This window comes from Octopus bimaculoides, chromosome 2, assembly GCF_001194135.2.
Source record: "Octopus bimaculoides isolate UCB-OBI-ISO-001 chromosome 2, ASM119413v2, whole genome shotgun sequence".
NCBI classification, from domain to species: domain Eukaryota; kingdom Metazoa; phylum Mollusca; class Cephalopoda; order Octopoda; family Octopodidae; genus Octopus; species Octopus bimaculoides.
Window position 1 is genome coordinate 96,173,252 of NC_068982.1, and position 15,405 is coordinate 96,188,656.

At 34.2% G+C, this 15,405-nt stretch overlaps 1 protein-coding gene across 2 annotated transcripts in view; it reads left to right on the top strand.

The window, feature by feature from the left end:
* LOC106873217 (krev interaction trapped protein 1) overlaps positions 1 to 15,405 on the top strand; it is a 41,958-nt gene that overhangs the window by 14,708 nt on the left and 11,845 nt on the right. For both annotated transcript variants that reach the window (XM_014920467.2, XM_014920466.2), the window contains 9 exons: positions 441 to 713; positions 3,725 to 3,832; positions 5,606 to 5,726; positions 6,688 to 6,931; positions 8,034 to 8,134; positions 10,058 to 10,195; positions 11,077 to 11,230; positions 12,074 to 12,181; positions 12,471 to 12,575. In XM_014920467.2, coding sequence (XP_014775953.1) covers positions 473 to 713; positions 3,725 to 3,832; positions 5,606 to 5,726; positions 6,688 to 6,931; positions 8,034 to 8,134; positions 10,058 to 10,195; positions 11,077 to 11,230; positions 12,074 to 12,181; positions 12,471 to 12,575 — 1,320 coding nt within the window. In that variant the 5' untranslated portion in view covers positions 441 to 472. The remainder of the gene's footprint in view (positions 1 to 440; positions 714 to 3,724; positions 3,833 to 5,605; positions 5,727 to 6,687; positions 6,932 to 8,033; positions 8,135 to 10,057; positions 10,196 to 11,076; positions 11,231 to 12,073; positions 12,182 to 12,470; positions 12,576 to 15,405) is intronic.

Here is a 15,405-nt window from a genome sequence, read left to right on the forward strand (position 1 = left end):
TTTCTTGCTGGCCAGCAATAGAGCATGGACGTGTTTAGCTGTCACTCTCCATCTTTCGGACTTGCACTCGACAGCTCGCTTACATCTACATACCAACGTCCTAACAACTATGCTCACACACACAGAAGCTGTAACAACAAACAAGAGCTAAAGATGTATATATTTACCACCTGAATAAATGTTGTTTAAGTTGATAGTCCGGAGTTCAGCGTTCCGTTATATTCTTAATTTTATATAGGAAAGTCAGGTATACATCTAATGATGGATAACCAACTTTCCTATAATATAATCTGGGATATACTATAGGTAGAAAAAAAGATAGGAACATTATAACTGGAGTGTTTTTGAACATAGGTTTATTCAACTAGCATCAATTTTAGATTAAACAGCAATAACAAGCATGGAACAATAATTTTCTTTATTTACATTCTCTTCTCCAGTTATATCCTAAGTAAATGAAGTTACTGCTCCAATGGAGGTGGTTGTGGCTGTAATTAAGCCCCAAAAAAGTGTCAGCAGTTTCTCTTCTCGAGAGTTTCATCCCAGCAACTATTCCATTTTATTAGTGGAGAGTAAAGCTGCTTTGCATGCTGAATGGGGCAAACCTATCCGCTCTCTACCCATGTTCTCTCTGAAGAGAGATGAAGAACCGAGAGAGGTGATTCTTAACTACCTTTACCAGATGACTGGAGAAAAATCAGATGGTATCAAAGGTAAGCTGGGGTTTTTTTTTGTTTCTTTTTTTCAATTTAACTTTATGAAAAATTATTGTTATGCTGTGGATATAAACATGATTTTATGCACACGTCCATATATATGTGTGCCTCTGTGTTACTTCAGTTTATTTTAGCTATTACAAGTACATGTTGGATTGTGTATATTTTATCATTCTAATAATTTCCCCATGTTTACATTATTTTAGAGGCTTTATTTCTTTGAAGTTAAAAAGTGATAAATTGAAACTTTATTATTGGTATTGTGCCACTGATCAAACATATACCGTATTTTTGTATATGTAAGGTACGCCACAATTTCGGCAAGCCTAATCTGCAAGAAAAACCTGCAGCCAAACCCAAATCACCAAGCTGAATATTTCACATTTTCATATATAGGAACCATGAAAATTTAGACTGATGCCCTTTTGTAAGCTATTTATGGTAGGCTAAGTTGCAATACTTTCCTTAACTCTATATAAGGTGGTGAGGGACTTTTGAGGGGAATTTCCGGATAAGAATGTGTGCTTTACATACCAGAAAATATGGTAACTGCTTGCTTCAGTCACCTAACTCAAAGATTTCATTTAACTGTATATTTAGTGCAGCTAAAAGAATATTCAACAGTAAAACACCAATGATTGAAAGTGGACAAAATTTTTCAAAACTAAAATACTTCAGTAAAAATATTTCAAAATCAGTAATTTTTGTACAAATATTGTATTTTTATACTTTATGTATTCAGCCTTTCACCACCACACATTTTTGTATGCGCTGTTCAGTCATTTTTAAGTCAGAAATCTAAATTCTAAAATCTTGAGGACAAGCATGTCATTAAACCAGTGAGAGATAACTTTCATCTTGGAGTGGATCCCCATCTGTTATCAATAACATTCCTAGGATATCCAGAGATGTGTGGTTAAGAAGTTTGTTTCACAACCACATGGTTTTGGGTTCAGTCCCATTGCATGTCAACTTGGACAAGTATCTTCTGCTATTTCCCTAGAGCAATCAAATCCTTGTGGGTGGATTTGGTAGTGGGGAAACTATAAAAAAAAAACCCATCATATACATGTATGTGTATTTGTGCCCCCTTGTTTTGACATGTGATAGCTGTCATTCATTTCCAATATTTTGTGAGAACATGGAAACAGGTGAGGGTTAATAACAAGACAATTGGCTGTTGAAGATCTGACTCATGCAAGCATGGAAGAGTGGACATTAAAATGATAATGAGTCTTGATAGTGGAGGCAACTTGGGAGAAGTGGTGATATAAATTAAAAGAAAGAGCTGCAGTTTGTAAATAAAAATTAGTATATAGATTACAGTTCTCTTATTTATTAAATTATTACAATAATAGTTTAGCATGGAACTTTAAAATTATTAGAGGTATCTGATGGATTTGATGTTGTCCGGTTCCAATTTTTTTATATATGTTTCTCCTCTGAGTTTCCAAATTTACAAAACCATCAAAGATAGCAAACTATATTTTAGCTATTGCCATCTCCTCTATGTTGGGCTTATTGTCCAAGAATTCAGATGACATTTAAAGGAATATTTAGTTGTTGCACTTTAAGCATTGTAAATATGGGCTTTTATTACAGGTTTTCTTGTGATTGCTTAATATTCACAGTTAACTTTACTGGAAAAGATGCTTAGTATTGAGAGCCAATTGAATAGTTAGAGGAAAAAACCAAAAAAACTGCAATACTGTGGATACTCTGTTTCAATTTGATCTGAAAACATGCAGACCCTTCTGAACATACACTCATCCTAACCTATTAAATTAGGAAAGAACACATTGGATAATATAGCCCTATGTATCCTTAAAACTATCAGATGGTCATAGCTCTGTCACAGCATACTTGGGGTTAAACATCATCATGTTGCTTAGTTGTGTGGGATCAAACTAATATGCATCCGCTTACATCCAGCATATTTTAGTATGTTAAAATGTTTGGGCAAGTGCATTATAGTACTAATACACATTTTGTTTTTTTACTACTCTGAGTTTCTCAATTGGCAGTCTTCCAGGCAACAGAGTGAAACTTCTGCTTTCAGTAAATGAATAAATGAACTCTACAGCTGTATACTGAGTATGAGTACACTCTTCATCTTTCATTTACATATTCCAAAATACAGACATACTCACAATGTATTTATGCATGGATGGAGAGAGGGTCCAACCTAGCACTGGTTTGACCATTAAAATAAGCATATGCTTAGAGCATCAAGGGAAGCAGAGCACCACAGAAATGGTAAATGGTTTTATGGCACAAGGAAATCACTTAAAACTTGCTAAAATAATATTTATGTAATTGGAAATGTAATTTTGAAGTGTTCATGGTGTCATGGTAAAGCTCTGATCAAAGACTTTGCAATTAAAAAAATGTAGGAGAAAACTTTTCAAATATAAATAAAAAAAGTGGAAGTATACAAAACTAAACACTATTTTCCATCTTGCTGTTAGTTTAGTTTCAGTTTGAGAAATAAATAATTTACATTATGGTCTGTTTATATTTTGAATTATATATATTTAGGAGAATCAAAATCTTTTACATGCTTAGGGCCTCTATGGGTTTTAATCCTATGTTATCTTGAAAAACTGGTTTATGAAAAGAACAATGATACATTGTGTAATCATTATATTCTATGTTAATTTTTTTTTCCTGAATGTTTGTATGGGTTGTCTCACACTTATCACAGTCCTTTGTTATCTGGCACACATAGCAACAGAGGAAACAACCACTCTTTGTTGTTATATATAGCATGATTTTTATGGTTGGATGCCCTTCCTATCACCATTTAACACCAGTACTGTACACAACTGCACCGGTATTGCAATAGTGATTGATGAAACAAACAAAATGAAACCCATTAATCCAGGAAATCTGTAATTTTTATTAAATGTCATTAACAACTCAATACTGAGAAATAATGTGTGAGGAGATTTTACTAATTATCTTTGTTGTTTGCTTTCCTAAGTTTAGAATTTTTTTCTTTTTAATAGGTGAACGTGCCTTACCTGTCCGAACTAGCCGTGATATGTTATTAAATTATCAAAATAATTATTCCGCTATGAAACTGTACTGTGTTCCAATCACCCATAACCATAACAGTAAGTACATTTGATAAATATATCATCATCATCATCATCCATCATCAGTGTAATGCGTATTTGACAATTCCAATTTTGGTTGGATAACTGTTTTATTCAAAAGCGTTATCATGACTTGATGGCCTACCTAACATCAAACATAGTGATAGTTTTGTGTCTGTTAGTAGCTGTATTGTTTCCTTGGATTTTAAACTTTTCAGTATTTTTGGTGACCAAGTTGCAGTTTGTGTGATGAAAATTTTGACAGTATATAACAAATAATAACTATTTAAGTGAAGTTGACAGTCTTGTCACTTATGAATAGCCAGATTAAAACACCATTTAAAAACAGATATCACCATAACTGAAATATTGTTTTGTTTGTATGTCTATTTTTCCATGCCAATATGGGCTAGACAAATACATATTATTGAAGCATTATTTTGTAGCAGGCTGCTATTCCTATCACTAATTTTTACCTATTTTTTGAATAAAGGATTTTTTATTTCGCATATCTTTGAAAATGCAGAGTTAGTGAATGACTAATTGACAGGGAATGAAAAACTTCATTATTTGTAGCTCACCACTTTAACATGCCAAGTGCATTCACACACACATGCACATGCACACACACATACACACACACAGAGGCTTTGCAATTTATTGACCAAATTGATTCGCAGGGCTCTCCTCTGAAGTACAGCACAGTGGAATTGAACCCAAAACTATGGTGTTGAGAAGCAGACTTCTTACGCATACAGCTACTATCTGTGCTTATGATGTGTAAATATTTATTACAGACCGTATTTACAATTACTGTTTCATCAGTGCTTAAAAGTATATTATGAGAGAAAGAGGACAGAAATTCTTTTAATTACTATGTTGAATGAAACTCCAATTACATCAGAGTTTAATTATATTTTTTGGAGAAATGACCAAAAAGTTTTGAGTTGACAAAAGGACTAGAAATATTTTGTGCCTTTAACCAGGATAAAGAGCAATGTCCTTAATTTTTGAAAGACTTCCAAGGGACCTGATATTGACAGTGCTTTCTTAAAGCATAGGTACACTGGGCAGTTGTTGTAGGAGCCCCATGCTTATCTGTGTATGTTGTGGTTATGTATAGAGGGGCCCTAGTGCATTGCTTTGCCTGAGGGTGTAAAATGCTTTATAGACAGACTGGTATGGGGAAAAAGGTAGGAAGCACCACAGTTATCCTCTGACCTGATTTCAATGCTTGCAACATTCTATAGTCATTGGCTGGTGTTTGCATAAAGGGTTGGTTTGTTGGGTTGAACATGTTATATCTATGAATGGTAAATGTTGAGTGTAAAGCTGTTGTGAAATGGTTCATCAGATAGAAAGTACATGGAGTAGAGATAGACCAATAGAGACATGATATGAATTTGATATATCAGAAATTAGAAAGTTCTACTTCACAGATGTCATCATCATCAGTTTAATGTTCACTTTTCTATGCTTGCTTGGATCAGACATAGTTTGTTGAAGCAGGCTTTCTATGGCCAGATGCTGTTCTTGTTGCCAACCTTCACCTTTTACTAAGCAAGGTGATATTTTCCCAGTGCTAGGCATACTTTCACAGAAGACTGGAGATGAGAGGCACCACTTGTATTTTGGTGACTTATAACTATCATGTAATGTCAAAATGAAGACACACACACACACACACACACACACACACACTTCAAGCTTCTTTTAGTTTCTTTCTTGCAAATCCACACACAGGGCTTGATATCTCAGAAATTATAACTAATAGTGTAATTTACTTTTCAGATAATATTGAAAAATCAGTGACAGCAAATATGGCGTTCTTTTCTCTTGATATTGTTTTGGAAGGAGGCAAAAATTTCACTTGTACCCCTACAACCTTGACTCTTCTATTCACCTTAAAAAAGTATGTAATTTCTTATTTAATTTCTTATTTAATGCTTCCTTGAGGGAAGGTTGAGGTTATAATGACTGTTACAACCTACATGTAGTTACTTCTTTGTTTTGCATTTAAATATCCTATAAAATTTCACAACTGTTACTGTATGTTTGCATGGATTGTGTCTCACACTTATCACGGTGCCTTGTTATGTGGCACACATAGCAACAGGAAACAACCACCCTTTGTTGTTATATATGGCATGATTTTTATGGTTGAATGTCCTTCCTATCACCATATAACACCAGTCTGTATACTACTGCACCGGTATTGCAATAGTGATTGAAACAAGCAAAATGAAACCCATTAATCCAGGAAATCTGGAATAGCTAACAAACAATCAGACACTTCATAAAATTTGTGAAATAAAATGGTGTACCTCAAGGAGAGGTAACTTCTGATGTTTTGAGCAGTATTTTTCAAATTTTAACTGTTTCTTTCTGACAAATTTTTATGGGTTTTGCTGACAGGCAATCACTAGTTTCTTCAACACTAGTTTGTTTTCTTTACAGTTGAACATGGTACATTAACTCTGCCCAGCTCTGCATCACAACTTTGAAAATAAATCTCACTTGGTTTTTTAATCTAGTGATAGGAAATTATACCTGCTGCAGCAATTCATTCATATCCAAATTTATTGAAAGCATCCAAATAGATGAAATAAAGACCTGTATTTATATTAAACTTCTGAATAATGTGACGTGGATCAATAACAAGCTGTCATCTACAGAGGATGCTTGCCTACCACTGCTTAACTTTCTTGAAGACTTGATAAATTTAGTAAACTGAGACACTCTTAAGAGTGGAACTTTTTTTTATTTTAATCAACCATTGATATTATATGTATATAAAGCAATTTCCTTTTTAAATTTCATATCTTTTTTTTTACTACATTCTAAGTTTGTTTTTTCTTTTTACTGTTAATTAGTTGGTTGGCAGAAAAACACATGCAATCTGGCAGTGTCAGATGTATGTTCCGAATCCGAGCTGAATTTCGAATCTCAGTATGCATCAACAACCCTGTATTTATTCCAAGGAGCAAGGAACAGACATCAGCAGATGGTCGTAACACAGCCAACTTTGATGCCCTGACAAAGATGTTGGCTATAGAGAAATGTGATACTGTTGTGATGAATCCATTGTTTGGATCAGGTCTTCCTTATAAAGCAAAAGTATATCCCTACTTTTTTTTTTTACCTTCTCACTAGCTTTTTATTTGAACTCTTTACATTAGATGTCACTTCATTGACAAACTTACCACTCTAAATTCAACTCATCATAACATAGTTGACTTATTCTCAATAATCATCATATTTGGAATGGTTAAGTATCAACTTCTTGAATCTTGGTTCATTTCCCATCCCAGATGTATTGCTTTATTTCCAAACAAGTTTGTGAACTCACTTTTAGCTTCCAAGGTTTCAAAGAAAACTAGTAACTCAACCTTAACTGATGGAGTAGCTAACAAACTTTCATATAATTTGTAATGAGTTTAATCTTGTCCAAGTAGAAATGGTTTAACATAGATTCTGCACTTAATCCCAAGCAATAAGAATAAAAACAACAAATACATTAGTAATACACTATTAACAACAGCAGTAAATCCTATCAATGAACTCCTACTTAGCCACTGAACCCACTCAGTACAGTGACTAGATTTCCCTCAATAAACTCTGCCAGCCTTAAAATAGGGTCTACATATTTTAATGACAACAGACTTCACAATAAAACTGGAATGATCTGGGTTAGAATGTTGATCAAATGCTGAATTTAGATGACCTGTTTGACATCACAATATCATTTGTTTACATATCAAGAATACTGAGTCAGTGACTTCTGCAAAGATTTTGATTGGTTAACTTCATATCGTAAACCTACTTAGAGTTGACGAAAGTTACTCAATTACAACAATAACAAAAATTGCCATTAGTTCAACAGACTAAATAAATCATTCTGTTCAGCATTTAATTTGTGATTTTTTTTCCATCTATAAACTATACACATTCAGTTGTTAACTTGTAAATTGTTTGATGTCATTTCTCCTCAGATGATTGTTAATACAAATGTTGTTGCTGTTGTTCTGAGATTATGTGAGAAGTAGCAAGCCAATCAAAATGAGTTACAGTCTATGTCACATCCATCCTTATTCTCAAGTTAGGTGTTAGGAATCAATGCCTTTATCTCATGTCAGTGTGTACACTTCTCAATGCTTAAAAATAATTTTCTTAAAAGCAATTAAAGAATTGCACACTTACTGTACCTTCTGTATTGTAGACTAATCGTGTTGTGACCAATATTTACTGGGGAATGGGAATTCCAGATTACAAAGAAATTATTGCTCACCATCAATCAGCCATGGAATCCAAGTTAGGAATGTGAGTATATTCTGCTTATATCCTTATATACCTTCTCATTCCAGATAACTTTTACATCTATTTCCATTATATTTTTGCTTCTTATAACAGAATGTTTCCACAGAGCTGAAGATCATTTGGCATATTGCCTTTGAAATTATGTTAGGCTTTTATTTCAGAGAATGACATAAGATGTTGCCACTTGGCTGCCATTATCCTTTATAGTCATTGTTGTTATTGTTAATCATAGTTATCATCATCATCACTATTTATGAAGATATTTGTATTGTCATACCTTGTGGTTATTACTATCATTCATCCCATCTCATTACTTCAGTGTCAATATATCAATGAGGGAGCCACAATGCAACCAAATCCCCTTAAATCACATCCTAAAAAATAGGAAGAACATATTAACCAATGTAGTTCTAGTTATACAAAAGATGGGTGGTCCAGGATGGGTCTCCTTTGGCCATATGTCTGTAAAATTAAGGCTAACTTGAAGCTAAATAATATTAAAGTATTTGGTTGATGCAGACCATAACTAATTTCTTCAGGCTATATTTCTTTCCATTTTACTTTTGTGTCTGTCATTGAGGAAACTTCAACTTTTGCCTCTCCTGTTCTAAATTAATAATACCGTTTGTTCGTTTTTAAGGAGCCTCTTATAAGAAAGTTACATGAGCTGTTCATTGTCTGGGATTACTGTTGCAAATTTTGCATATATATGTAGTGGAGAATCTAGGCTTCTTGCCAGAATTGCCCACTTTTGATAGCACTGCTCCCAATAAAAACCTGGACAAGTCTCTTAGCTCTGAGTTATTCAATGCTTTGTGAGTGAATATGGTAGATAGAAACTATATGAAGCCATCACACACACACACATAAACTCATCAAAATTTAATGTCCATTTTCCATGCTGGCACAGGTTGCATGATTTGACAGGATCTGGTGAGCCACAGCATCATATCAAGCTCCAATATCAGCCTTGGCTTGGTTTCTATAGCTAGATACCCTTCCTAAGGCCAGTGACTTTACAGAGTATGCTGGGTGCTTTATTAATTTCACTGACACTAATGAAGTTGACAAGAACAGGAAAAACATAAAAGCCCCCACCCACTCAACTAAGTAATGGTTGGGGGTGGGAGCAGTGATTTTATGCCCAGTGTTAAGAGGCTAAAGTATAACAGAGGGACAAGCCCAGTTGTCTTGCTAAAGAGGAGATACTTTGCACTTTATAAAGATGGGTAGGAGTAGCTGTAAAGAAGACAGATGGTAGTGACAAGATGTCAAAGCATCTCGTATTTTATGTCTGTGTGTGTGTGTGTGTGTGTGTAGTCCACATTACTCCATAAAGAGCATAGGGCTGGTTTCTTGGTTTTTCTGGCTTATATCTACCCCCCTGGATAAGACGCAGGATTACTCATTTTTATCAGCTGAGTGGACTAGAACAACATGAAATGGAGTATTTTGCTTAAGAACACAATGCATTTCCCAGCCCAAGAACCAAAACCACAATTTTACAATCATGGGTCCAACACCCTAACCACTAAGCCATGTGCTACACACACACACACACACACACACACACACACACACATCTTATCATCATCATTTTTAACATGATGATGATTATATTGTGTAAGAGTATCTCTGTACATGTTTACATTCTCAGTTTGTATGAAAAAGCTTTGAACTGCAGTGCTTCATATTTGGTGACATACTGACATTGTTTACTAGCTCTACATTTCAAAGTCAAGTAAAATGAAGCCTCTCTTACTTGAAAAACAGGTAAGGATTAGCAACAGGAAGTACATCCAACTGTAAAACAATGCCTTATTAACGTTTTCATCTAACTCAAGTTAGAACAGATGTAAATGTTACTGCTCATGCAAAAATAACATGTCTGATAATGCATATATGAATCTCTCATTTGATTTCAAGGGATCAGTTATGGGCTAGAAATTACCCAATTCATAAGTGTGCATATGAAGGAGACGTCAATGGAATAATGAGACTTAGTAAGATTCCACATTCCATGAAGGATGACAAAATGTTTGCACCAATTCATTATGCAGCTTGGTAAGTAGCTTTCCTCAAAGGACTCTAAAATCTCTGTTCCTATATAATTTACAAGAATTCTATATTTTAAAAGGTAACTTGCAGTTTTGGCCTCAAAGGACTCTAAAATCTCTGTTACTATATAATTTACAAGGATTCTTTATTTCAAAAGTATAGTACAATGTATTTTGTGAATGCTTATAGTCTTTTGCATTTATCTTTCATTTTTCCACTTAGATTGGATGGCTCCACAAATTCAAAGATGCATCTTTCATTGATATTCTGATCATCAGAAAGAAATGTCATAATTCATTGATTGCTAGAACATTACTAAAGACTTTGACTTTACATATTCTTATTGTAGAAGGATGCACTAGAGTGATTTTCCATAGTCTTCTCTAGGCTCCTAATAGAATTTGAGCTCAGTGTTATTGGCTGACAAAGTACATGTCAGTTATCTAACACTCCATTGCCTATAGCTACAAACTATATATTCTGATAAAGAAGGAACTTGTATACAATTGTTTAACCTCCTAGAATTAGCAGTCAGAACTACCTCAGATCACACCTTGTTCTTATAAGAGGAACATAATGGATAATGTAATTCTAGATACATTCTGTCTTACGAGACAAAATAGTTACAACTGGAACAGGTTTGATCATAGGTCTATTCTCAGGTGACCTGAGACTATACAACAAACATTTTTAGCATGACATAATGTGGGAACATGTATACAGTTGCTTGACTTGCTATTTAGCAACCAAATCTTTCTCTGTAGCCCAAGATACACTATGTCTGAAAAAAAAAAAGTAAGAAATGGTTAGATAATGTTTTTACTTTATACCTCCAGCTTTAATATTTCAAAGAAATGCATAATTGTACTTCATTTATTTGTATAAAGGAAAGGGCATGCTGATGCTGTGGTAACATTGCTAAGGGCTGGATGTTCTCCCAACATTACAAATGTGGATCATCAGACACCTTTACACATTGCAGCTATGAGAGGGAAGCCAAATGTTGTTGATGTCTTATTGGAAGATTCAAATATTGATGTGGTAAGCTTTATATCTTTTCCTTCATAACAAAATAACATGATTCAGTTTTGTCTTTTTATAATAATATTAACTTCTTCTGACTTTGATATAGTAACACTGCAATACTACATGGAAGCCTGGGATTGTTAGGTGGGAAAATGTGAACTGTGATTTTCAAGTTTTTCCTTTTTTTCCAATGATGTTAGCAGTTTAAATGAAGAGAAATATAACTGAAAGCCAAAACCAGGTTACATACTTAAATTGGGATCTGTGGATTCAGTGGTGGTTCACAAATTTTTTATATATATTCTCATTTAAATTAGGTTAAAAACTATAACTTGTGTACAAAATGTAAAATTATGTCCTCACATTTTTTTCATTATAGTTTTGAAACTTCATAGTTTGAAAGTGTTTTTAAAAAAGAAATTTGTACTGAGTAAAAATATCATTTGGAATTTACATCTGGTCTGTCTCTACGAGATATTCATAAACTGCAACATTTAGTGATGAAATAGAAGAATTTTTTTATGCTGAGTTCACTAAAACCTTAGTTTTCTAGAATTTACCTGTTATTTTTGTGTGTGTCCAAAAGAAAAATTAGTGGGTTGTCAAATGAATTCATTTTTTTATTACTTGGATAATGTAATTCTAGATATGTTATCATCATTCGTTTGAAAGAAAGAAAATTTATTCAACTTTCAAAAAAAATATGAAACATTATACTAAATATATTTTTTGTGTTAATTCAAATAACATTGGGAAAAAAGAATTAATTTATATAATGACCAATAGACGTTGAGCATAACTGGAAGAGGAAGGTAGATTCAAATTTTCTTTTTTTCTTCTTTTGTGCATCCTTCACAGAATGCTCGAAATAAGAACAACAAAACTCCCTATGATCTGTGTTGTAAAGCATCCAGTCCTGAAATGAAACGAGCAGCTGATTTGTTAGAAGCTGCTATGAACAGACCAGTAAGTTTAAACAGATTTCATTCATTCATACAGAAAACTACTGCAGAAAATTCCAAGAACAATATACTCCTCTTAGCTTTGTTTCATTTCCAGATCGTACAGATATTTTACAAAATTGTTAGTTGATAATAAACTTCATTTTTTAATGATCAAATCTTTGTATTAATTAAAACCTGAAAAATTAAAATACAAGTTTAATATTATAATCATTAATTGCTTCTTTAATAAGGTCTAATTTCTGAAGCACAGATAATGGTGTCATTGTTGTGTGTTTGGCTCTTTTATTTAGAGTCGCAAGATTGAAATTCACCTCATGGACGGAAAGCAGAAAACCTTAAACTTGACTACAGGAGATAATACAACTGTCAGCCACTTCAGGGAGCAAATGCTAAGAGTGAGTAAGCCTTTGTTTGTTTGATTTGACAATGTAGTAATCCTGGAAGATAAAAAGCTGTTTTAGTTCTGCCAGAATTCAATAAAGTAAGCACAACAACTCATACTTTGATTTATTTGCATTTGACCTGTTTCTCTATTAAAGAATAACAGAAAAGCAGGTTTGAAATTGATAGAGATAGATAGTACCTGTGTAAATCAGTCTTTGAATGCACAAAATTCAGAATTACTCAGAACAACAAATTTGCTTCTATCTATTGAAGTCCCCAGTACAGTTTGGTGGAAATATGCTAAGGTAGACAACAACTTTCTGAAGGCCCATTATGATAGTCTTTCACTATTATACTTAGTGCCTACTTATTCCCAGTTTCATCATTCCACCTAAAGTATAACTTATTTATATGTTGCTTTTACATTCACTGCTCAAAACTCATTTATGTTGAAATAATTACGTAGTTTTAGATATTGATACAGCATGACAGATGTATTGAAAGCACTTACTTTGCTTTGCCAGAAAGTAAGATGGTATTGCCCACAAACCTTTACAGGACCCCTAAAATTTGTGGAAGTGAGAAAGGGAGATATCCTTAAGCCATAAGCCTGATCCAAGTAGCAGGTTCAAGTGGTTGTGTTAAACCAGATTTTAATTGCTAGAAATTTAATGTTTTTATCTCTGATTTTTCTTAAAAAAAAACAACAAATTAGCAAAACAGTAACAGATAGTTAGATCAATAAAGGGTCAAACTAACAAACGGAGGTTGTTAAAAGGTATCCTGTCACTCTTTAATTCTAAGCTACTCAGTCCTCCTGGGTGTACTGAACCAGATTGTGTTACTGTTCACCACTTAAGGAAATAATAGCCTGGAGAAAACTAACCACTTTTTCAGTGGGTCATGCTGAATTCGGTTATTCATGTTAGTATGATTTGTAGGTGAGTGGATTCCTCCTGGCTAAGTTGCTTTATATGAAGACACTTTTTAATGGTGACATTAAACTATCACTACCAGTTAAAGAGGAAAGAATGGATTTTATGATTTAACTATGTGGGGATAAACACTACACTCAGGTTTTTTTTTTTGTTTCCTGAATTTATGTAATATATTATCTCATCTTTTGTTTGTGAATGTGTACATATATTATATATATCATATAATTATCATCATTTAACATCCGTTTTCCATGCTGGCATGAGTTGGACGGGTTGACTGGAGCTGGCAAGCCAAAAGACTGCACCAGACTTAACTGTCTCTTTTGGCATGGTTTTTATGGCTAAATACCCTTCCTAATACCAACTACTTATGTGTGTGTGTGTGTATATATATATATATATATATATATATATATATATATATATATATAGCTTCGTCCAATGTATCCTTTCTTTAAAACAGTAGTGTGTGGATTGAGAGCAACAACTTGGCTGTTATTTCTCATGGATTGAGTAATCTTGCAAAGACCTTTCATCATTGATTCAGCATGAATTTGCCTGTTGTTCTTTAGCTCCAGATCAGCTCTGATTAAACAGACCTAAGAGGAAATGCATTCCAGATGTGGCCACCCTGTCTTTTGTATATCAAAAACTACATTGTCCAACATGTTTTATTTGAGAAAAATTTGGCTGTTTTTACCAAATGGGCAAATGACTATGTAGCTGAATACTATGACCAGCTGGTTTACATTGACATCATTTTGTAAGACAGAAGAGGCAGACCAGATGATACTCTCATCTGTCAGAAAACAGCTCTCATATTCTCTCTCTCTTCTCTTACTTCATTCCTTCAGGCAGCTGGTTTGTGTAATAGGCAGTACAAGGTATGAATTATTCAGGAGGTATGTGATAGTTGATAGGAGAAAGAGTCAAAAGGGTTTTGGCTATGTTTATATAGATATATTTACATAAGCTTCAGTATGATAAGGTCATTTTACTATAAGTAATTTTACATTAGAGTAGTTGCATAAAATATTTGTAGTGTAACCCGCACACTCCAGACCAATTAGTTAAGTAATATCTGTAACTTAGTGTTTATTAGTGTTCTTTTGAAATTGTTTCCTGTTCTGGGGGTTTGAGATCAGTACTGCAAGTTAGCAAAGCACTTCTCAGTGTTACAGTGATCTTTCCTCCATTTAGCTCTGGTTGTGTGTTGTGCATTCCCATGATACTTATTTCTGTGTCACAGCAACATACTGATGACATGGTATGAATTTTCAGTTCTTCAGCTGGTAATTAGATACCTTCGTCAGCCATGACTCTCCCACAAACCAACTGTTTTATCTACAGTTTAGGGGTTTTGTCTTGCAAGTTACTTGGTGACCTTGCTGATGTTGATGCCATGTAAAAAGCACCCACTACACTCTGTAAAGTGGCTGGCAATAGAGCTTGATAAATCCTCTAGCTCGTCAGCCCTTGTCAAACCATCCTACCCATGCCAACATGGAAGGCAGATGTTAAATAATGAAGCAATGAATTCCGGGTAGAGGTAGGGGTCCACCAAGGTTCCGTCCTCAGCCCCCTATTATTTACCATAGTCCTCCAGGCAATCACAGAGGAGTTCAAGACAGGTTGCCCCTGGGAGCTCCTCTATGCTGATGACCTTGCCCTAATTGCGGAGTCACTATCAGAACTAGAGGAGAAGTTTCAGGTGTGGAAGCAAGGTCTAGAATTGAAGGGCCTTAGAGTCAACCTAGCTAAAACCAAAATCCTAATAAGTAGGAAGGTAGATAAAACACAAACCCCTTCAGGTAGATGGCCCTGCTCAGTATGTAGAAAAGGAGTAGGTAGTAACTCTATAAGATGTACCCGGTGCAAGCTATGGACACATAAGAGGTGCAGC